General features: G+C 44.2%; 1 protein-coding gene across 2 annotated transcripts in view; it reads right to left on the reverse strand.

Annotated features, from left to right (window-relative positions):
- The window catches only part of MERTK (MER proto-oncogene, tyrosine kinase), a 126,827-nt gene that overhangs the window by 2,712 nt on the left and 99,626 nt on the right, over positions 1 to 24,489 (reverse strand). Inside the window, exons 16-19 of one of the 2 annotated variants that reach the window (XM_043604000.1) lie at positions 19,834 to 19,943; positions 18,214 to 18,373; positions 17,151 to 17,287; positions 9,149 to 10,204 (exon numbers count right to left, since the gene is read on the reverse strand). In XM_043604000.1, coding sequence (XP_043459935.1) covers positions 9,691 to 10,204; positions 17,151 to 17,287; positions 18,214 to 18,373; positions 19,834 to 19,943 — 921 coding nt within the window. In that variant the 3' untranslated portion in view covers positions 9,149 to 9,690. Of the gene's footprint in view, positions 1 to 9,148; positions 10,205 to 17,150; positions 17,288 to 18,213; positions 18,374 to 19,833; positions 19,944 to 24,489 lie in introns of those variants that run through there. The other variant, XM_043604001.1, reaches the window with a different exon arrangement.

The raw sequence follows: 24,489 nt of genomic DNA on the forward strand, positions 1-24,489 counted from the left end.
ACTGCAGAAGGGAATATTAGTGAACTCGAAGACACAGGAATAAAAACGAATCAAAATCTCAGAAAAGAAAAAGAATGAAAAAAAAATTAAACATCAGTAAGCAGTGAGCATCAGTGAGTAGTCAAGTGGCCCAATATATGTGCAATTGGAATCCCAAAAGAAGGGAGAGTCAGAAAAAATTTTTGAATAAATAACGGCTGAAGTTTTCTCAAACTTGGTAAAAACTATAAACTCACAGATCCAAGAAGATCAATTAAGGCCAAACGAAAGAAATCCAAAGATGACACCAAAGCATATCTTAAGCAAATTGCATACAATCAGTGATAAAAAAAAAAAATCTTAAAAGCAGAAAAAAAGGACATGTTAAATACAAAAAACAAAGTGATAAGAATGACACAAATTTCTTGTAGAAACAATAAAAAAAAGACAATGGAGAAACATTTTTAAAAGAATTGAAAGAAAAAAAATCTTTGAATCTAGAAGTCAGTACTCAGCAGAAATATCTTTCAAAAACAAGAGGCATAGTCATTTTCAGATTTAAAAAGCTATAGAAATTCATCATAAGACCAGCCTGAGAAAAAATGTCTAGAAGATGATTCCAGATAGAATACTGGATTCACACAAAGGAATAAAAAGCAGTGGAAATGGTAACAACATGTAAATATGTAAGATCTTTCTGTATTATTGGAATATCTTTAACAGTTATTTTACTATTTAAACAAATATAATAATATCACCTTGGATTTATCACATGTGTGAAATAAAATCCATGCAGTAATAGCATAAAGTCCAGGAAGGGAGAAATGGAAATATATTATTGTATGGGTTTTACACTATATTAATACAATTTTTTTTAATGTTTATTTATTTTTGAGAGAGACAGAGAGAGCATTAGCAGGGGAGGGGGAGGGGTAGAGACAGAGGGAGATACAGAATCTGAAGCAGGCTCCAGGCTCTGAGCTGTCAGCACAGAACCTGATGTGGGGCTCAAAATCACAAACTGTGAGATCATGACCTGACCCAAGTCGGTCGCTTAACTGACTGAGCCACCCAGTGCCCCTATACTATATTTTATTTTATTTTATTTTTTTAATTTTTTTTTTTTAATTTTTTTTTTCAACGTTTATTTATTTATTTTTGGGACAGAATTTTTTTAATTTTTTTTAACGTTTATTTATTTTTGAGACAGAGAGAGACAGAGCATGAACAGGGGAGGGGCAGAGAGAGAGGGAGACACAGAATCGGAAGCAGGCTCCAGGCTCTGAGCCATCAGCCCAGAGCCCGACCTGGGGCTCGAACTCACGGACGGTGAGATTGTGACCTGAGCCGAAGTTGGATGCTTAACCGATTGAGCCACCCGGGTGCCCCTATACTATATTTTAAATGATATATCACTTGAACAGAGACTGTGATAAATTACGCATATAACTACCAATCTTAAAATAATTACTAGAAGAATAAAAACAGTTATAGCTAATAAATCATGATGGGAGGTAAAATGGAATCATAAAAAATGTTTGATTATTCCAAAAGAAGGCAGAAAGAGTAGAAAAAGGGAATAAAGAACAGGTAGGACAAATACAAAACAAATTGCAAGATGGCTGATTGAAACTCTACCATATCAATAATCATATTAGATGTTAATGGTCTAATTATTTTAATTAAAAGACAGTGATGTCAGATTGGTTGAAAAAAATCCAACTATATGCTGCCTATAAGAGAGGCACCTTAAATATAAAAACACAAATAGGTTAAAATTGAAAAGAATGAAAAATTATAAGATATTCCAGGAAAGCTGGAATGACTATATTAACATCAGGCAAAGTAGATTTCACAGCAGAACATATTATGAGGGATATAATGAAGGTAATTTTATAATGATAAAGGGGTCACTTCACTGGAAAGACACAACAATTCTACATACTTATACACCTAATAACAGAGTTTAAGATGAGTGAAGGAAAAACTAGTTGGAAATCTATAAAAATCCATAATTATTGTTATCCCAAAAAGAAACCCTGAATCCATTAGCAGTCACTTTTTGTTTCCTCCTCCCCCAGCCCCTGGCAAACATTAATCTACTTTCTGTCTCTATGGATTTGCCTATTCTGGATATTTTACATAAATGGAATCACACAATATGTGGTTCTTTGTAATTAGCTTCTTTCACTTAGCATATTTTCAGAGTTAATCCACACTGCATCATGTATCAGTATACTATGGCTGAATACTATTCCATGGTATAGATATCCCACATTTTGTTTATCCATTCATCATACACTGATGAACATTTAGGTTGTTTCCACCTTTTGGCTATCATGAATAGCACTACTATGAATATTTATGTATAAGTTTTTGTGTGAACATGTTTTCAATTCTCTTGGGTATACACCTAGGAATGCAATTCATGGGTTATATGGTAAATCTATGTTTTAACTTTTTGAGGCACTGCCAAACTATTTTTTAAAGCAGCTGTACTATTTTGTAATCTCATCAGCAATGTTTGAGGGTTCCAATTTCTCCACATCCTTACCAACACTTGTTATTATCTTTCTTTTAGATTATAGCCATTCTAGTGGCTGCAAGGTGGTATCTCACTGTTGTTGTTTTTAAAGATTTTATTTGTAAGTAATCTCTATACCCAATGTGGAGTTGGAACTCACAACCCTGAGATCAAGAATCACATGCTCCACCAAGAGGGCTAGCCAGGCACCCCTCACTGTGGTTTTGATTTGCATTTACATGACTAAAGATGTTGAATATCTTTTCATGTGCTCATTGGTCATTATATATCTTCTTAGGAAAATATATATTCAAATCCTTTGCCCCTTTAAAACTTGTTTTCTTTCCCTTTTAAAAGTTAGAATTTTTTACGGGGTGCCTTGGTGGCGCAGTCGGTTAAGCGTCCGACTTCAGCCAGGCCACGATCTCGCGGTCCGTGAGTTTGAGCCCCGCGTCAGGCTCTGGGCTGATGGCTCAGAGCCTGGAGCCTGTTTCCGATTCTGTGTCTCCCTCTCTCTCTGCCCCTCCCCTGTTCATGCTCTGTCTCTCTCTGTCCCAAAAATAAATAAATGTTGAAAAAAAATTAAAAAAAAAAAGTTAGAATTTTTTTTTATTGTTGAGTTGTAAGAATTGTTTCTATTGTTTCTAGATACAAGTCCCTTTTTATCCAGCATAATGATCTCTGTCTTTTCAATCAGAATATTTAATCCATTCACATTTAGTGAACTCCTTATCACTGGCTAAACAAGAAACACTGAATGCAGGGCAGACTTATAAATTTCCTGAACTTGGAATATATTCTCCAAGCTGCACACAAATCAATAAACAAAAGGTGGAGGCTTTAATGGCTCAAGATGTTCAAGTACAACACTGACCAAAGGCTGACTTATTACTAAGCCATGCTGACTCAGAGGTGATCTCTTAAAAGCCAGGCTTAAAAATGAAAACAAGAATAATGTTTAAAAAGTAAATAAGCAGAGACATCAGTGGTCAAACACTGCAGGAGAAATACAGTCTACAGGATTAATTCAGGCAAGCACCTGGTTGGCTCAGTTGGAGGAGCATGTGACTCTTGATCTTAGGGTTGTGGGTTTGAGCCCCACACTAGGTGCAGAGATTACTTAAACAAATAAAACATCAAAAAAAAAAAAAAAGAAAGAAAACAGTGATGACAATCACTTCTGGAAGGAGGGACAAATTAGAATCTATAGTTGCTATAATATATGATCTGAAATAGCCAGTTTCAATAAAAAATATGTGAAACATGAAAATAAACAATAAAGTTAGCTCATACATAGGAAAAAAAAAAGTAGTCAATAGAAATTGTCTCTAAAGAGACCCAGACAAAAAATTTAGCAGACACTTTATTATTTTAAAAAGTGTCTATTTAGATAAAACTCAAAATCAAATAGAGAATATGAACAAAGAAATACAAGTTATTAAAAGAACCAAATGGCACTTCCGGAGTTAAAAGTAGATTACTGAGGGGTGCCTCACTGGCCTAGTCTATAGAGCATGTGACTTTTGATCTCAGAGTCATTGTGAGTCCAAGCCCCACGTTGGGGGTAGGGTTTACTTCAAAAATATAAGGGGCACCTGGGTGGTTCTGTTGGTTAAGGCTCTGACTTCAGCTCAGGTCATGATCTCATGGTTAATGAGTTCAAACCCCACATCAGGTACTGTGCTTACAGCTCAGAGCCTGGAGCCTGTTTCAGATTCTGTGCCTCCCTCTCTCTCTCTCTGTCTCTGTCTCTGTCTCTCTCTCTCTCCCTGCCCCTCCCCCACTCACACTCTGTCTCTGTCTGTCTCTCTCTCTCAAAAAAATAAACATTTAAAAATAAAATAAAATAAAAAGTACAGTTACTGAGATGAAAAACTCTCTAGAAGGACTCAACAGCAGATGTGAGCTGGCAGAAGAGAGAATCAGCAAATTTGAAGATAGATCATTAGAGACAGTCTAATCTGAAGTACAGGAAGAAAAAGATTTAGAGAACTACGAAATTATGTCACAAGAAATTATTTTCTATCTTTGGGGAAACAATGTTAAAAGAGGCCATAGGACTCATGGCATTAGAGAAGCAGCCTACGTTCCCTTGAACTGCTCAGACCATTTGTGGTATAATGGAATTTTGGTTTTCAAACTCCAATGGATGGCCCTTTAATTTTAAGTTTTAAGGGGCAGGGCCTTAGAGCCTACTTCCAGGGAAAGCCCTTGCTCTCTAGTTCTTAGGTTTGTTAGAGCCCAAACAACATCTGCAGGCTTGGCTTCAACAAAATGTGCAAGTCAGAGCATTCTGAAGAATATTCTTTAAAAGAAAGTATTCATTTGAAGCCATGCGTTCCCTCCCCTGGACTGTTATCAAGACAGCAAGGCTGTTCCTTGCAAATCCCAATGTCCAGAAAAGAGCCCTCTTCTCAGTGAATATCAGTAAATGGATGAATTTATTATATGTGTCCTCACCGGACACTTGTTTGAGAACACAGTCTTGGTTAGAATTTATAATTATGCAGTTTCAATAAATCCACTAATTAATTAAGATGCTTGTACCCTTGAGGTAGGAAGGGTTAATATGTAGAACTCTCAAGTTGGTCTTTCAAGTATCTATACATGGAATCCCATTTCAATAGAAGATATTGTACATGAAAATATTCTGAAGTAGTGGTCTTGGGGTTACAGCTTCTAGAAATAATCATTACATTTAAATACAATTAATTTAAGCAATTAAGACATGCTTAAGTTAAATAGATGATGGGCAGTTTCACTTCTGTTCTGGGAGCTTTAAAAGAGAGAAGATAAAACCTACATATAGAAACACTGGGCATTACTGAAGTGTTTGTTATCGAAAACAAAACTTCCCGTTTTCCCACTTGTCATCCAAGGTAACTAAATGTCTTTAGAGAAGTTAAGTTGCTGTCATAGCTGGTTTACTTTTGGGCCAATTATTTTCCCATTGACTCAGCAGAAGTTCCTACTTGTTTTTGCCATTGACCAGAAGTCACAAAGGTCTTAACTTTCATGAATCAGGATTAGTCTGGCCACAGTCATTCTGATGTGCAAGATAAGAGACTGTGGTTTGGCTTGTTTCCTGAGCAGGAACTTCTGCTTGGTCTGGAGTCACGGAGGCAGAGGAAGAGTCTCTCCATCCCCGGAGGGCACTTGGACCCACCCCAGGTCCCCAAATCTTGTCCATAAGGCCACTACTGCTTGCCATACTCACATATAGGGAGGGATGAGCACCGAGGCTCACAAGTAACCAAACTCCAGGATGAGACGGACAGAAGAGGAACTTCTGGGCATCAGGATGCAGAGAGTTGCCTTTGAGCCCAAGAGCCACTTGAGGTGAGGGATGATGGCCAACTTCCTTCACTCTGCCAACTTCTGCAACTCTGTGCATCCCTGGCGATGATGAAATTATTTTATTTTTGAGCTAGTTTGTGTTATTTTGGAAGGAGTTGATAACATAATCAGGGAAAAGATTTCTAGTATGACAAATGGTGAGTTTGTACTGCATAAAAAATGAAATTGGGAGAAGCTTCTAATTGGGGAAATTCTCTAGTAAGTATAAAGTTCTTTCAAAGACCTTGCTTTCTCCCCTTCCTACATAACCACCTACGGGGTTGCAGAGAAGGTACTTCTATCTTTACTCTCCAGGAGAGCCAAGTGACCTGCCCAGACTGTTCAAGGAGTACTCACTCATACGACTAGTTTCCTTCCAGCCTTTGCCATTGGCTGCATGGCCCAGCTCATGAGGTTCTTTTTTTTTTTTTTTTTTAATTTTGAGAGAGAGCGAAAGTACAGAAGGGCAGGGGCAGAGAGACAGAATCTGAAGCAGGCTCCAGGCTCTGAGCTGTCAGCAAAGAGCCCAACATGGGGCTCAAACTTGTGAACCATGAGATCATGACCTGGGCTGAAGTCGGACGCTTAACTGACTGAGCCACCCGAGTGTTCCTCAGCTCATGAGGTTCTGATCTTCACTTTTCTCTACTCAGAAAACAAACAAGAAAGCAAAGCAAAACAAAACAAAAAAAAAAAAACCAGGAAAAGGTAAAAGGGAAGGAAAGGATAGAAAGGAAGAGAAGGGAAAGGAAGGGAAGGAAAGGAAGAAGGGGTGGAGGAGGAAGGCAAGAAAAACCCTCACAAGGCAGAGCTCGTCTCAACCTGTAGGTCACGAGTATTTCTGGTATTTGTTTATTTGTCTTGCCCTCTTGACCTCCCCAGCCCTGTCCCAGCTGGCGGAAGACAATGACCCAATTTGTTTCTGTTTTCTCTCCCCCTCTTTGGCCCATCAAGAGCCACTTTACAAAAGTAATTTGAGTTTATAAAAAAGGGAATTTAAAAGGCTATTTTCAGTTCATGCTCAGGAGACCGTACAAGAGTTTCCTAATGATTGGGTCCTCTGAAAGTTAGTTCTTTCAGAACTTTGAAACATTCGAATGTGGCTAAGAAGAACCACTGTGTTTCCAAAGTTCTCAGTGAGGAGACTGAAATGCCTGATTAATGGTAGTTAGTTTCATTCCCCTCATGGGAAGAGGAAGCTGAGATGGGAGGGTGATGCCCATCACATCCCATTTAATCAAGGACCTGGTGCACTGTTGTGGGTTGGATGAAGTGAGTTTCTCTGCTGTGTTTGTTGATGTCTCAAGAAAAGCCAGAAGTCACAGCTTGCTCACTTCTCTGCGCTATTCTGTAGTAGAACTGGTCCAGGCTTCTCAGCCTTTCTCAAGCCACGTGGCCTATACCGAGCAAACTGGACAGGATTTGGAGGGCTGTGCAATTTAATGAGCTATTTATTATATATTTGTTTACACTGTATCATTAAAGTTAGAAATATAAAACACTAAGTATATTAATTTAGATATTTCATATTAAATTTATATGAAACTTCCACGTAACAGTTTTTCAGTTTGCTTATTTATCTTACAGATGTGGACATAACCTTTATAGATTGAAGTTTTAATTTTTTTAAGTTCTTGATCAGTTCCTGATCAAGAACTTAATGATGAGCCATTCACATTCTTTTAATTTTTTTTAAGTTTATTTATTTTTGAGAGAGAGAGACACACACACAGATAGTGCGAGCGGGGGAGGGGCAGGAAGAGAGAGAGAGAGAGAGAGAGAGAGGAGGAGACACAGAATCGGAAACAGGCTCCAGGCTCTGAGCCATCAGCCCAGAGCCCGACGCGGGGCTCGAACTCACGGACCACGAGATCGTGACCTGGCTGAAGTCGGACGCTTAACCGACTGCGCCACCCAGGCGCCCCTTTATTGATTTTTTTAAATAACCATTCCAAAATTTCTAACAATAGAAATTATTATCTTTATAGGCTCTAACAGCCTTTTTTTTTTTTCTTTTTGCTCTTTCACTGATAAAATGTGATGCTGGCATTTTCTATAACAATGCAGATCCTTTTCAAACCCTCAGAACTTTCTTGTATAGAGCATTGCACAGTAACAGTGAAGCTGGCTCCCGTTGGAGACTGCAGCTCCTGGGTTGGCAGCTGGGGCAAGGACCCGGGCTGGGCACAGGATAGGCGCTAAGCCTCACAGGCTGCGGTGGCTTGGGGCGGCTGCTCACAAGTGGGGAGCAACAGGCCTGAGGGACCAGTGCTCACACCGCATCAGTCTACTGCCTTCACCAGCAGAGGGAGTTAGGTTCTCTGTGCCTCAGCCTGCCCATCTGGAAAATGGGGATAATAGCAGTACCTACCAGCCGGGGTTGTTTTCAGGATTGAATGAGTCCTATGTGTGGCCACAGAGTAAGCGCTACCTGTGTGTTTACTAGCTAAAATGAAAAGGTCGAGAGCCTCTGAAACAAACCCCTAAATCATGTGCAGAGCCAGCCAGAATCAGATTACTGAGTTCTGAAATCCCGGCTCTACCACTCTCTAGATGTGGGCCATAGCGCGTCAATCAATGTTTCCAGCCTCGGTTTCCTGGTCCATACATGATAATGGCATTGCTACGTATGGTAGTGATATCCAGATTAAATAGGGCAGTTCACATAAAGTGCCTGAAACACAGCAAGTGCTCAACCAACAACCGCTGTCATGACATAGCAGAGCCAGGCTGTGAACTCACAGATACTGAGTTCTAAGCCTGTTCCTTGCCCACTGCCCGGGTCCACCTCCCGTAAGTTGTGACTCCCAAACGGGAAAGTGTTTTACCTGTCAGACTCTCTTCCATAAGTTATTCTTAATCTTTCCACTCAGATTGTAGTTGTCAACGCTTTAGTATATTTTGTTTTTCTTTTTAAGTTTTTTTTTAATGTTTTTATTTATTTTTGAAACAGAGAGAGACAGAACATGAGCAGGGGAGGGGCAGAGAGAGGGGGAGACACAGAATCTGAAGCGGGCTCTAGGCTCTGAGCTGTCAGCACAGAGCCCGACGCAGGGCTTGAACTCACGAGCTGTGAGATCATGACCTGAGCCGAAGTCGGACGCTCAACCGACTGAGCCACCCAGGCACCCCAGTATATTTTGTTTTTCATCCTTGGACTCTGGAGTGGTTTTTCCATATCTTTCCAGAACAATGCCAAAGTGGATCAAAGCAATTGCATCGAGGACCAGCCATTAAGGGAATTTCTCTGCAGAGGCATGGAGGCCACTGGTCGGTGACCAATGTCTTTCAAGTAAGTACAACACAACCTTCCTCATTCAAATTTTATTAGGAAGTCACATCAAAGAATTACTCAGTTATAAAACTTTAAACATTAAATAAATCATTCTTATCAAATAGATGATTCATGTAAGAATATCAGATTTTTCATAAGACCAGAAGCAAAGCCAAATACAGCATTCCATTTTACAAATATTTTTACACTTAATAGTCATGAAAAAGAAAAGAACTTTAAAAAAACAACCCTGACTCTGTGCAAATGTTAACATCAAGGAACAGCGCTAGAGATGAGGCTGTTAAAGCTTAAATCTTTGATCTGCATGGTTAGCGCATGCAATAAGTCATCTTTTATTAAAATAGATCTTTGTCTCTTTCCATCATATACATATAAGTGTATTTTCTCTTTAAATAAATATATATTATGTATTTTTAATGATGACTTACATTCACCTGGTGCTTTGGGGCCATGGCATTGGATTGGCAAGGAAGACAAATTCTAAAAACATGGAGCGTACAGAGATCCTCCTAAAGCAGAAGACTTTCCTTGAGTTGGGAATGTCTCTCAGGTTTCCTCATATGAGGACTTCTGAGTCTTCTGAGGAGTCGTCGGCAAATAAAAGTCCATCTGGTGATGGGCTCCCCAAGGGCAAGGGGCTGGAATGGGACCAGGAGACTCCATTTTTTACAAGTTTGTCCTCTGGTAAAACACAGTCCTTTTCTGCCGTCCCTGATGCCGGGGCGGCAGAAGCCAAATCTCCCCACTCCTCACTGCCCCCATTCAGGATGTACCTTTCTTCCTGAGGCTTGCTGTCATGAACTTCTGCTGTGACCACACTGACAGCAGCGCTGGGAGTACAAGAGCCAATGATAGAGTCAAGATCAATGTTCATGTCTAGCTGAGCAAGTGCGGGGCCCTCTCCGGGGTCCTCACAGCTCTCGGGAAACTGTGTGTTGATGTAAATGACATCAGCTTTGTCCTGAACTTCAGGCAAACTCTCCAAGAGTTTTTCTAGCTGCAGCCTCAGCACAGAAAAGGTCGGTCGGTCCAAGGGCTCAGCTCTCCAGCAAGAATGCATTATTTCATACCTACAAGTACAGAAGAGTGAGTTGTTTCCTGGCCCAGCACCCACAGCGCTTAGGACAATCCACACAGTGTTTTCACCTATTCTTTGGTTTTGTCACATCTTAATCCACACGAATTCCACTTTTGGGAAATCACTGAGGTTTTCCTTGTGGCATAGTATTTGTTCAATGTTTATAAATATTCCATGGGTATGTAATAAGTGATTCTCTGGCTCCAGGAATACAGGACATTCATGGCAATTATATCGAACTTTGCAAAGTAGGAGTATTTCAGGTCTTTCCTTCACTCTAGAGGTCGGCAAACTATATGGCCCATGGGCCAAGTCCAGCCCACTGTCTGCTTTGTAAATAAGGTTTTACGGGAACACAGCTACCTTTATTTATTTACATATTGTCTATAGCTGCTTCTGCTACAGTGGCAGAGTTGTGTAGTTGCTATAAAAACCATATGGCCTGCAAAACTGAAGGTATTTATTTGGCACTTTACAGAAAAGGCGTGCTGACCCCAGTTCCATACCATCAGATTGGGTTTGTAACCAGGAGGACTGAGTTAGAAGGGCCCTGGGGCAAGGGCTAAAGAGGCCAGGGGGTGAGGAAGGGGGAAGGTGAAGGATGTGTGCCTCACGGGGCTCAGTGTTGTGTATCACTATATTTAGTCTTCTTGACAGCCCTGTCATTGTTGCTTTGCAATAAAAATGAGAGTGGAGGGGGGCGCCTGGGTGGCGCAGTCGGTTAAGCGTCCGACTTCAGCCAGGTCACGATCTCGCGGTCCGGGAGTTCGAGCCCCGCGTCGGGCTCTGGGCTGACGGCTCAGAGCCTGGAGCCTGTTTCCGATTCTGTGTCTCCCTCTCTCTCTGCCCCTCCCCCGTTCATGCTCTGTCTCTCTCTGTCCCAAAAATAAATAAACGTTGAAAAACAAAATTAAAAAAAAAAAAAAGAAATAAAAATGAGAGTGGACTCAGGGATGTTACAGATGCCATGGCTCTGTGGGCAGCAGGGGCAGTATGGGGACCAGCCTCCAGCTGGACAACTCCTATTCCCAGGTGCTCATGACCCCTCCGTTGTGTGCTGTACAGACAACTCTCTGGTTTTTTCATTCCCAGTGTCTGATATAACTAAGAATTACAGTGGAGGGACATTTACATGAGCACAACAAAACAAAGAGATGACTGAATGAGGGACCACTGGCCGGAGACGAAGAGGGCGTCATACCATCATTTCATTTTGATTCTTTCCTGTTTTGAGAAATTCATATTCACGTCACTAGATGAGAAAACAACCCAAATTTAAATCATCTGACACATGTAGTTGATGCGATGTTGTGAACATAAATATGTAATTCCCAGGGTGCCTGGGTGGCTCAGTTGGTTAAGCATCTGACTTCGGCTCAGGTCATGATCTCTTGGCTCATAGGTTCAAGCCCCACGTCGGGCTCTATGCTGACAGCTCAGAGCCTGGAGCCTGCTTCAGATTCTGTGTCTCCTTCTGTCTCTGCCCCTCCCCTGCTTGTGTTCTCTCTCTCTCAAAAATAAACAAACACTGGGGCACCCGGGTGGCTCAGTCGATTAAGTGTCCGACTTCAGCTCAGGCCATGATCTCTCGGCTCATAGGTTCAGGCCCCACGTTGGGGTCTGTGCTGACGCCTCGGAGCCCGGACCCTGCTTTGGAGTCTGTGTCTCCCTCTCTCTCTCTCTCTCTGCCCCTCCCCCGCTGGCGCTCTGTCTCTCTCTTTCTCTCTCAAAAATGACCATTCCAAATTAAAAACGAAATCAACATTAAAAAAATTAAAAAATGCAATTCCCATATTTACACTGAACACATAATATAGATCCTCTGACTAATTCTGCTGGCTTGTGGCACTTCACAGACACGTCCAGATCTCATTTATGTAGGCATATAACATCATCTTTCATTTGTTTGCTTTTTCGGCCTCCATCAAGGGCCGGCTCTGAACACAGAACAGTAAGGTCACAGCAGGGGCACGTTCCTCTGATAATCCCGATCCTCACTTGGATCCTCAGGCTGAGGAGTGCTTTATACTCTCCCTGTTTTACCTTCAGTAGATGGTCACTTAGACAAGGCAAACAGTTTTTGTTTCCATTTTTGAGGTTTTTATGGTATAAATCAATTTGCACGACTTCCTTCCCCCGCCCCCCCCCAAAGCCTTGATTGTTGACACTCTGAGAGGAGCTTGGAGGAATTCTGTCCATGGAGACACACTCTCCTTTCCATTACTTCACCAAGGCGCTGTGTTAACTTATTTTCATTTATTCCAGGTCTTAGGAGAAAGCATTTCAATAATCTATCATTTTTTCATGTGGCAAAGTAACAATGTCACTTTGAAACTTATTATTATTATTATTACTTTCAGTACTTTGTGAAATACCTAAAAATAGGACTATGGCTTTTACAGTCATGTGAGCATGTATATGGTCTAAGCTGCTCCCCTAAAAGGGCAATGCTGTGTGAGTGGACCAAGGAAAGGAGCGAGAGAGAGAGCCTTGGCCTGGAGAGTAACGGGGACTGTGATGTTTAGTAATTGCAATTTTGTGGAAGAAAGAAAAAATGGTTTGGTAGTTGCCTTTGTAAACGGTCCCTTTTGTCTTTCGGTTGAGATTTTATAAAAGAGATACTCCTATCGGTTGCCAGGGGCTGAAGCAGGGAAGGGGGAGTTGTTTCATGGGTACAGATTTTCCGTTTCATCAGATGAGAAGAGGCTTGGAGAGATGGACACCACAACGTGAATACCCTTAACCCTACTGAACTGCACACTTACACATGGTTACGTTATGTGAATTGTACCACTATTTAAAAAAGGAGTTTAAAAAGATGCAATCGTGCAAATTCGTTAAATTTATAGATGCTTGAATTCATCGTATGTGTCAAGCACCTGCTTTGTCCCTGGCTCTGAAGCTGAGTACGGCGTTTCCGGTCTGCTCAGGGAAATGATGCTCGGAAGGCGGGAGTCTCCTAAGCAGCACGTGTCTCTACAGCACTGAGCCACGATCTGATCCTAGCTCAGCCAGCCAACCCCCATCTCTCCCATCTCTCTCCTGCTCAGGGCCTAGGCTGCCTCAGGTAGAAGTGGAGGGACTGACTGATCGGGAAGTAAAGCAGGATTTCTGAGAGGGAGAAGGTGGGTGTGAGCCGGGGTCCTTGGAGGAGATAGATGAGCGGCAGGTACAAGTCAGGGCCGGCTCTTCACCTGCTGTCATTCCAGGCCCTGGGAGGTGGGGGTCGGGGTGGTCAGGTGTGGACAGGATGAGGCAGTGCTGTGACAGCGGCAGGTGAGCCTCGGGCAGTGACAGGCCCTGATGCTGGGTGGCCACAGCTTCAGGGCTGCTGACGTGGATGACACCTCAGCAAGTGCCGGCTGTGTGTAAGGCTAATGGGCCGCGACCCTCTGATGTTGCTCGATCAATAGCAGCTCTGTGGAGAAGTGCATTCCCACTCACATATGGGGCTACAGAGGCTTGGAGAGGAGAGGGACTCATTGAAGTCACGCTGTCAGTGGCAGCTTCAAGTCTGCCCAACCCCAGGGCCCCTGTTCTTGTCCATGACAACCTGCTTCAGTAAAAATAATTGCCGACCTTTTGTTTCTGTTCTGTACCCTATGGCCATCCTGTGAAGTACCTGTATAGATATTAGCTTGCTCAACCAGCGTGACCCTACCACGAAGGTACTAATATCCCCATTTTACAGACGAGGACACTAAGAGGGTGATATTTGGCCCCAGGTTGAGGGTGAGGCTGTGGCCCAACTCAAGGAGTATCTAGCACCACTGATCATGTTCTTAACCATTCAGCCACCCTGCCTGTCATGGGTCCGTTTTTGCCCTATGGGCAATGGGGTACACAGAACGATGATCTTTAGGGCATCCCATGATCAGACTAATTTCAGAAAGATGGCTTTGGTTGCCACCCAAAGGATGTGGTAGGAGCCTGGGGGTAAGGAGAAAAACGAGACAGGAGACAAAAGGGCCTGTGCGATTCCATGGGAAACAACAATGACCCTCACCGGCTCATCACTTAAATGCACTGGGATGTCACTGGGCCACTGTGTCCACATATGTGAAAGGAAAGTGGAAGTAGGCGGCCCCAGCCGCTGGCCAGCTCTGGTCTTCCATGGTTTGATGGTGTGAGGGGTAGGAATGGAGGGGGGCTCTGAAGGATATCGGTAGGATAAAGAAAGAACAAGATGGCTCCCAGGTGTCACTCTGGAAGACGAGGGGAATCAGTGTAAGTGCCATGAACCAAACTGGTCAGCTGGTAGGGGGTGCCCTGAGGGCTGCCGCTGGGAGGCCATGAGCTCAGCTAAGGAAATGTCCCATGTAGGCGACCGGGGAGCAGGGCTTAGTCATTCACAGGTGGGGGTGACGCTGTGGGAAGAGGTGGTCTTCACGGGGCAGGATTAGAGAGTGCAAAGTGCCCTCTGTTATTTACATTGTTATCCTACTCGGAGTTGAGTTTAAAAAGACCAAGGGGCGACTAAACACAGGAGTGAGCTCATCTCAACTAAGGTTAGGCAGCAAACATGGAGAAGCTCAGAGGTATCTGTTCATTTTTAAAAGAAAACGTGCAGATATGTAAACACAGAGGCCTCTTTGGGAGACACTGTTCTCCAGCATCAGATGCAAGAGGGGACGTGGCAAGAAGGTCCACCAGAGACCCCACAAGCCTGCAGCATGGGGACCATGGAGTCATCTGCTTTGCCTGACTTCCCCGACATGCAGCGTCTAAGGCTCTTTCCCCTAAAAGCTCTCACAGAAGGGGCGCCTGGGTGGCTCAGTGGGTCGAGTGTCTGATTTCAGCTCGGGTCATGATCTCGCGGTTCGTGAGCTCAAGCCCCACATCGGGCTCGCTGCCGTCAGCACAGAGCCTGCTTTGGATCCTCTGTCCTCCTCTCTTTGCCCCTCCCCCACTTGCACTCTCTCTCTCTCTCTCTCTCTTTCAAAAGTAAATAAACATTTAAAAAAAAGTTCTTACAGAAAAGCGGCTCAGCATTCCCCATTTGGCTCTACGTGAAATCTCTCAAAACCACCATGTGACAGCAGCTTAGACCTTGCTAAGACCCCAGATAATCACTGCAAATACCAACTTCTTTGGGAGCACAAGCGAAGCGAAGAAAGACACGGCGACAAAACTCTTCATTCAATATTGTTTGGCTGAGACTGCTTCCTCATTTTCAGAAGCAAACGTTTCGTTAACGTGCTCCCTTTAAAAACTACCATGAAACCCCAAATGTAATTTAATTAGGATTTCGTGGTATTTCTCAAGGGCTGATGTTTTTTTTGTGTCTGTTCTTAATGTTATATACTTACAGCCACAATGACAACCACTGCCACCCCCACAAAGCAGGGTGAGGGATCAACAAAGTTTCCTTCTGTTTGACTTGGATGGGATCTAGGAGGCCTGCATGCAGACTGGCCTGGGCCCTGTCACCCGTGTTGAAGAAGCAGGGCCAGAGCGTATGCATGTGGAGGGGGAGGGGGAGGGGCCCCGGGAGGCGTCCAACACGTGCCTCCTCACGTCAGTGGCCCATCATGGTGTCCCGTGACACAGCAGCGTGCAGGCCTGTGGTCCCGAAATGTTCTCGCTAACCACGGTGAAAGTGCCCTCTCTAGGCCCGTGACCCCTGTTGTGTTGGGAGGAGACTCCTCATCAGGAAGGTTCAAGCCACCAATGATGCTACTAATAATGGGTACCATGATGAGACACTCCCGCAGGCTAAGCATGCCACCCATTATCTTCTGCAACTTTTCTTCCCAATCGCTCTCCGAAGAATATGTGACTCTACTTTTTTTTTTTTTTTTTGTGGCGGATAATAAGGCACAGGGAGGTCAAGTCAGTTGTGATGGCCACACACGTGGCTGGTTGGGAGGCAGAGGACTGTCTCTGACTGCAACTCCTGGGCCTTTTCCCATAGTGCCCACCCTGAAGAGAGAGGGCCTGTCAGGATAGATGTGCGCTGTGGTCCCACACGTTGGAGCTGGGGCCCCTCAGGAGCACAGTTTCCCAGGGCAGGTTTTATTTTATTTATTTAAAAAGATTTTTTTTTTTTAACGATTATTCATTTTTGAGGGACAGAGCGTGAGTGGGGAAGGGGCAGAGAGACAGGGAGACACAGAATCCGAAGCAGGCTCCAGGCTCTGAGCTGTCAGCGCAGAGCCCGGATGCGGGGCTCGAACTCACGAGCCTCGAGAACATGACCTGAGCCAAGCTGGATGCTTAGCCGACCGGGCCACCCAGGCGCCCCATTTCGCAGGGTTGGGTTTTTTTTTAAACTTTTTTTTTTCAATGTTTATTTATTTTTGGGACAGAGAGAGACAGAGCATGAATGGGGGAGGGGCAGAGAGAGAGGGAGACACAGATTCGGAACCAGGCTCCAGGCTCTGAGCCATCTGCCCAGAGCCCGATGCGGGGCTCGAACTCACGGACCGCGAGATCGTGACCTGGCTGAAGTCGGACGCTTAAACGACTGCGCCACCCAGGCGCCCCAGGGTTGGTTTTTTAAAACATGCATTTCTGGGCCCGCTCTGTACCAACAGAATCGCGATCTCCGGGCACAGCGCTGAGGAATCTCTTTGCTAGACTATCTCCCCAGCAAGTCCGAGGACCAGGCTGACCTCAGTGTCACGGGCTCAGGCTTCCAGATTTCCTGACTGGAGATACGATTGTGGTCAGTCACAATCAATGTCACAAACAATGGGGTTTGTCGGAAATGCTGCACAGAAGGGAAACTGCCGCTGTGAGAGGGCAGGTAATCACACAGGTGCCCTCATGCACTACAGAGTCAACCTACTGGTCTACAGGACAGATCTACTGGTGCTTATGGACCTCAGGGCACGTGCAGGCTCCCTGGAGAGGCGCACACGCCGGCTCCCCAGGCTTCGCGGAGCCAGCCGAGCGGCCCGTGCAGAGTGCCCTGAGTCACCAAGAAGCTCACTTACAGTTCGGCCAGGCAGTCCTCGGGCTGCTTCAGCCTGTGGCCATGGAGCAGGTAGTCATACATTTCGTGGTTCTGGACGCCGGGGTACGGAGTCATTCCCCGTGTTGCTATTTCCCACATGGTCACGCCAAATGCCCACTGAGAACAAAGCAACAACAAGTTAGGATGCGAGTCTTTTCAGAGAGGCTGAATGGACTTTTTCATTTAGAAAGGTCATTTCCTTAAAGCCCGATGGTGGTGCACAAAGCTGACAATTATGCCAGGGACATGCTGCTCTCCCAACGCGGCAAGAACCCGGGGGTCAGAGAGCCACGCTTGCCCAGTTGCATAAAAGCTGTTGTGACAAAGGCAGATAGAGCCTTCTCTCTCTCTTTCTCTCTCTCTCTCTCTCTCTCTGTGTAATGCTCTGCTCCACTGCTGTTGTCAGGTGTCTTCTCTTCCCAGTCTCTGGGGAAGGGTATAATTACACAGCACCTTTTATTTATTTATTTTGAAAATTTTTAATGTTTATTTTTGAGACAGAGCACGAGCAGGGGAGGGACAGAGAGAGGGAGGGAGGAAGACACAGAATCTGAAGCAGGCTCCAGGTTCCGAGGCGTCAGCACAGAACCCGATGCAGGGCCTGAACTCCGGAACCGTGAGATCTTGACCCAAGTCACTGTCGGGCGCTTAACCGACTGAGCCACCCAGGTGCCTGTACACAGCACCTTTTGCTTCCAAAGAGCCACTGGATGAACCCATTCAATTTAATGTGAATATGACATATCTTCGTGGTGGTCAGTAAGTCACTATATTGTAGCACACACACACACAAAAAACCCCAAAAAGATGGGAATAAATGAAAGGCCTGGGCAAAGACAGATCTTCTGAAGGTCAAGCTGCTTCAGCAGAATCTAGTGTTCCAGTTAAGGAAGAGGATCTAGCAGTAAATAGGAGGTGTGACCATGCTCCCAATCCTTGGTTAATCAGAAGTAAAATGTCTTGCAAAACTGGTGTAAGTCATTCCTTTCCGTGACCCTTCCATCTTTGCCACGTGGGGCTCCACGTCAAAACTCTGTACGTACCACGTCACTTTTACTTGTGTAGACTCGGTCTGCCAGACTCTCTATGGCAATCCATTTCACAGGCATCTTGGCGATGCGGCCTTGGCGGTAGTAATCGCCGCTGTAAATCTTCTTAGAAAGGCCAAAGTCCGCGACACAGACGGTCATATCATCTCGTAACCTACAGAGAGCGAGTTCGTGCCTTCAGCGACCTCCGAGGCAAAGCCTAAACCGGATGCAGCTGAAACATTTATGATAAGGAACTGAAAGACCCCATCAGCTTGTGAGGGTCCTGCTCTGGGACCAATGGCAGAGCCAGTGATGGGGGCGTCAGAAGAGTTATGACCTTGCACCCCCCGCGGTCCGTGTGGGGATCTGTGCACAGAGGGTGGAGCCATGTGCAGGGAACAGATGGTGCACAGGAGGAGAGAGAGAGCAGCAGCCCAAACCCAGGGCCCCCAGGGGGACTCATCCAGTGCCCACTGGCCGTCCTGCTGGAGGCAGCACTGCTCCTGCCACTTTGAGGGAGTTGGGGAAGTACCAGCTCTAAGAGGGGGACCCTGGACTTCCTGCTAAGGTAGCCAGGTGGTACTTGAGGAATTAACTGCATGTAGAAAGGGATGCAATTGCATTTAGAGCCCAAGCTGTTAAGGCAGATCCTAGACAAGAGGAAGGAGAAAGAGGGGGAGAGATGAGTGGTCTGGAGGTGGGGTAACTGCCTTGTTCCTGTCTGCCCGGCACTGACTTTTAAAACTGACGAGTCCCACGTCCCGGGAAATCTCTCAGTCTCAGGCAAAGAGGACAGCTGATCACCTTACCTGATGGGAAAAACATGAAGGAAATAGGAAGGGCAAAGAGAGCTTTTCATGATTTTCCCTCCATGGCAGAAAAAATTACTTAAACAAGAAACACAAACAAGCCCCTTCTGGGTTTTCAAAAATGAGGTGCAGGTGGTAGGGGGCCGGTGGGAGGCTAGGTAAGGAGTGAGGGGGCCCCATCTGCAGCCCAGAAAAACAAATAACAGCAATACATTTAAGGAACACTCTCTCATTTTGCAATAATAAACTTAAAATCAAGAACTAGTTATTATTCTTGAAGATTTACAGCAGATAACGACTCTGCTGAAGCAGGATGAAGAGACAGAGGAACTTGAGTTCAGAGTTTTCATAGAAGTCCTTGTCTGCTGCAAAAGGAAAGCTTTGGTGCGGGTTCACAGTACATATGCACAAGGAGGCATCATGAAACTTGAGGGGCAAAACCTTTATCAATTTCCTTACTGTCTCCAGGATTAGCTGACTTACATATAACTCTGGGTCCAAAACTAGCCGATGGCAAGGGGGAAGGATCACAAAGATCAGAAGTAGCACCCACTCCAAGCTGAGAGTGCGAAAATAAAAAAGGAGTCACAGATGAAAGTCTTGGAAGTCAACCAGACTCTTGGAAGCAGAAATTGTGAAAAGACCCAGTTTTACAGCAGAGCCATAGAAATCCCATCTCTAGAGCCAGCCACACGCTCCCCTCCCAAATCTACCCTTCCTCCATATTTTCATAGCCACAGGCCACCCCCTATTCCTACCCTGTCCCCCCAAATGTCTAACATGATGAGGTCTAACCCCTTCCAAGTCGGACCAGGGCTCTTACATGCAATTTCGAGCAGCTAAATCTCGATGAAGAAAATTCCTGTTGCTCAGATACTCCATCCCCTGGGCAATGTCCACCATGAACTTCAGTAGTGTCTGCAGCGGAATGTGCTGGGGGTGGGGGAAGGGGGAAGAAACAAGAAGACAAAGTCTTTTTTATAAAAGGAAAACGTGGAGAGTTATTTCCACCGGAAGTGGGGAAATAGTGTTTATATTTCTTTTTTTTTTATTTTTATTTTTTAACGTTTATTCATTTTTGAGACAGAGAGAGACAGAGCATGAATGGGAGAAGGTCAGAGAGAGAGGGAGACACAGAATCTGAAACAGGCTCCAGGCTCTGAGCTGTCAGCACAGAGCCCGACACGGGGCTCGAACTCACAGACCACGAGATCGTGACCTGAGCCGAAGTCGGATGCCCAACCGACTGAGCCACCCAGGCACCCCAGTGTTTATATTTCTTAAAAGTTGGGCCCTGAAGCAAGGAAATACACTTTTAATTTCCACATCATTTTTTTCACAAATAAGGTTTTAAGGGGCGCCTAGATGGCTCAGTCAGTTAAGCATCCAACTTTGGCTCAGGTTATAATCTCACTGCTAAGTGTCCAATTTTGGCTCAGGTCATGATCTCACCGTTCATGAGTTTGAACCCTGCATGGGGCTCTCTGCTGTCAGCATGGCCTGCTCTGGCTTTGGATCTTCTGTCCCCCTCTCTCTCTGCCCCTCCCCAACTCACGCTATCTCTCTCTCAAAAATAAATAAACATTAAAAAGATTTTAAAAAACGGTTTCTAAAAAAGGAATAACAACAACAACAACAACAAACTATAAAACTTCTTGGCAAATTTCACATTCTTTCTGTCTTTAAAAATATTCACGGTGAGGGACACCTGGGTGGCTCAGTTGGTTAAGTGCCCGACTCTTGATTTCGGCTCAGGTCATGATCTCATGGTCATGAGATCAAGTCCCAAGTCGGGCTCCATGTTGACCATGGAGCCTGCTAGAGATTTTCTCTCTCTCTCTTCCTCTGCCCCTCTTCCCTGCTCACACTCCACACCCCTGTCTAAAATAAAGTAAAACAAATAATAAATAATAAAATAATAAATACAATACAAATACTGACAGTGAATAACATTCTTTTTGCAAGTTATGAGATAAAATGGGATTCTTTGTGTCCTTTGGAATGGCAGTGGGGCAGAGCACCTGTGCCAGGAAAAGAGGGGAAAAGAGGGGTGGTCTGCTTTCAGTGGGGGAGGGACAAAAAGCCCACTTACAAGGAGCTGTTTCCAATTATGCACCCATATGCTATCATCTTACCTTGAAATGTCTGGAAAGATACTTTTCTTCCAGACAGAAATTAGGATAGTCTTTGCCTCTTATCATAGCACCAAAGGACCACAAGAAAGTATTTGGGGCTTTTCATTTTTGTTTCTCTAGAGCCCTCCTGTAAGTTTCAACAGTCTATCCTGTAAAAATCAGACTGCATGGCTATGTTAGAAACCCTGCCACGATGGAATTCACGATGAGGGTGATGACCAATGAAGACTTCTATGCTATAAATAAATGTCTTAGCACAGTCAGGGCCCTGAAGAAAACCACAAGCTCCTGGCAGTCATGAATGGGTCCATCCATGACATAGCCTCCCCAAAGCTTTGGATTTGTCATGGTTTATTCTCTATGGAACATGAGTTTTCCAAAGTGGTATTCACGAAGACACTGAATTTTTAATGATTCCGTGGTTTATATTTCCTGGCAAAGATACGTGTTAATCATATTCTGTATATATAATAATATGCTTTAATCATTCTTTACTCTTACATACTGGAGTTGTTAAAAAAATGTAAACAAAAAAAGTGTAAACAGGGGCGCCTGGGTGGCTCAGTCAGTTAAGCGTCCGACTTTGGCTCAGGTCATAATCTCAGTCTGTGAGTTTGAGCCCCGTGTCAGGCTCTGTGCTGCATTCTTGTTAGCACGTGGTATTAGTAGTTTTTGGGTTGGGTTTGATTTGGTTGTAAGCTGCTCTGATAGGTGGATAGTGATACCTTATCATGGCTTTCATTTACAGGTCTCTAAGTGATTAATGATGTTGAGCATCTTTTCTTGTGGTTATTTGCCATCTTTATATCCTCTTTGGTGAGTGTCAAAGTCTTTTGCTTAATTAATTAATTATTTAGTTTATTGTTGGAACAGGGAGAGTGTGCACACGCAAGTGGGGGAGGGGCAGAGAGGGAGAGAAAGAATCCCCACATGGGGCTCGATTACACAAATCCTGAGATCATGACCTGAGCCAAAATCAAGAGTCAAATGCTTAACCGACTGAGCCATGCAGGCACCCCTATTTTATTTTATTTTGTAAATATTTATTTATTTTGAGAGAATGAGAGAGAGCATGTGAGCAAGCATGAGTGGGGGAGGGGCAGAGAGAGAAGGGAGAGAGAATCCCAAGCAGGCTCCTCGCCGTCAGTGCAGAGCCCAACTCAGGGCTCGATCTCACAGTGAGATCATGACCTGAGCTGAAATCGGGAGCCGGACGATTAACCAACTGAGCCACCCAGGTGCCCCTTGTTCATTTTCTAACTGGGTTACAAACTGTATGATTCCATTCATAGAACATTTTTAAAAAGACAAAACTATAGTAATGGAGAACAGATGAATGGCTACCTGGAATTAGCCATGGGGGCACAGCATCACTACAAAAGGGGTAGCAGGAGGAGGTGTTTTTGGGTGATGAAGCTGTTCTGTACCCTGACTGTGAAGATGGATCTATTCATGTGTTAAAATTGATAGAACTGCACACCAAAATGGAAAAAGAGTCTATAATACTGTATGATAATTAAAAAAAAAATTATAAAGATTATAAATGGTCTCTATCTGTTCTACAATTCAAGGAAAAAAATCCAGTAAGAGGTTACATTTGCAAAGGGACCCAAAAGGGGAAGCGAGTTAAACTTCACAAGTAAAGACAGATGATATTTGGCCATCAAACAGCCCAGTGTATTTTTACTTTTTTGGGGGGAGGCGGGGGGAAGAGCGCGCACGCGCGCGCGCAAGAGAGAGCACTTAGGTATATGAGAGTGAACAGAGGGGCCGAGAGAAAGGGAGACTCTTATTTTTTATTTAAAAAAAATTTTTTTTTTCAACGTTTATTTATTTTGGGGACAGAGAGAGACAGAGCATGAACAGGGGAGGGGCAGAGAGAGAGGGAGACGCAGAATCGGAAACAGGCTCCAGGCTCTGAGCCATCAGCCCAGAGCCTGACGCGGGGCTCGAACTCACGGACCGCGAGATCGTGACCTGGCTGAAGTCGGACACTTAACCGACTGCGCCACCCAGGCGCCCCAGGAGACTCTTATTTTTAATTTTATTTAAATCCAAGTTAGTTAACATATGGTGTAATAATGATTTTAGGAGTGGAACTTAGTGATGCTTCACTTACATATAACACCCAGTGCTCATCCTAACAAGTGCCCTCCTTAATGCCCATCACCCATTTGGTCTATCCCCCCACTCACCACCTCTCCAGCAACCCTCAGTTTGTTCTCTGTATTTAAGAGTCTCTTATGGTTTGCCTCCCTCTCTATTTTTATCTTATTTTTCCTTCCCTTCCCCTATGTTCATCTGTTTTATTTCTTAAATTCCACAAATGAATGAAATCATATGATATTTATCTCTCTCACTGACTTATTTCACTGAGCATAATACACTCTAGTTCTATCCACATTGTTGAAAATGGCAAGATTTCATTCTTTTTGATCCTCGAGTATATATTGTATACATTGTATATATATACACCACATCTTCTTTATCCATTCATCAGTCGATGGATATTTGGGCTCTTTCCATACTTTGGCTATTATTGATAGTGCTGCTATAAACACTGGGGTACATGTGCCCCTTCAAATCAGCATTTTTGTATCTTTTAGATAAATATCTAGTAGTGCAATTGCTGGGTCATAGGGTAGTTCTATTTTTAATTTTTTGAGGAACCTCCACACTGTGGGAGAGAGAGAATTTTAAGCAGGTTACATGCCTAGTGCGGAGACTGCCATGGGGCTTAATCTCATGACCCTGAGATCATGATCTGAGCCAAAATCAAGAATTGGATGCCCAACCGACCGAGCCACCCAGGCACCCCCTTTTTCTTTTATTTTAAACTATAGAATTCACTCTTATGCAACATGATAATCCCATCCCTCCAAAAATTATTAGAAAAATCATCCCACATACGAGAAAATTAAATATGAGTGAAATTGCCCATCAATGTGGAACAAGATCCATTCAAGAGGATGCTGTGCAGCCATTCACAGGCAACGGTCTGGAGGCTGCTGCCCTGCTGGGAAGGGTGCACAGGAGATGTCGCTATCAGAGAAGAGCTGAAGACAGGGGGTCTGCAGCCTGGGGGCCAGTCCAGCCTCCACCATTGTCTGATCTGTGCCTCCGTTTCCTCACCGGAGATTCTATTAGTAACTACTCCCTATGGTTGTTACGCTATTACTGCATTAATATATGCAAAATATAGGCTGGCCTCTACTTATGCTTGAGAAATGTTAGCACCTTTGATGGCGTGTGAGTAGGTGCACAGATAGTGAGCACCAGCCTGTGAAACACGTAGGCACAGAATAAGCAGTTGTGATGGGAATGTCTGAAGCTGCCAATGAAAC

The sequence above is a fragment of the Prionailurus bengalensis genome, chromosome A3, assembly GCF_016509475.1.
Source record: "Prionailurus bengalensis isolate Pbe53 chromosome A3, Fcat_Pben_1.1_paternal_pri, whole genome shotgun sequence".
NCBI classification, from domain to species: domain Eukaryota; kingdom Metazoa; phylum Chordata; class Mammalia; order Carnivora; family Felidae; genus Prionailurus; species Prionailurus bengalensis.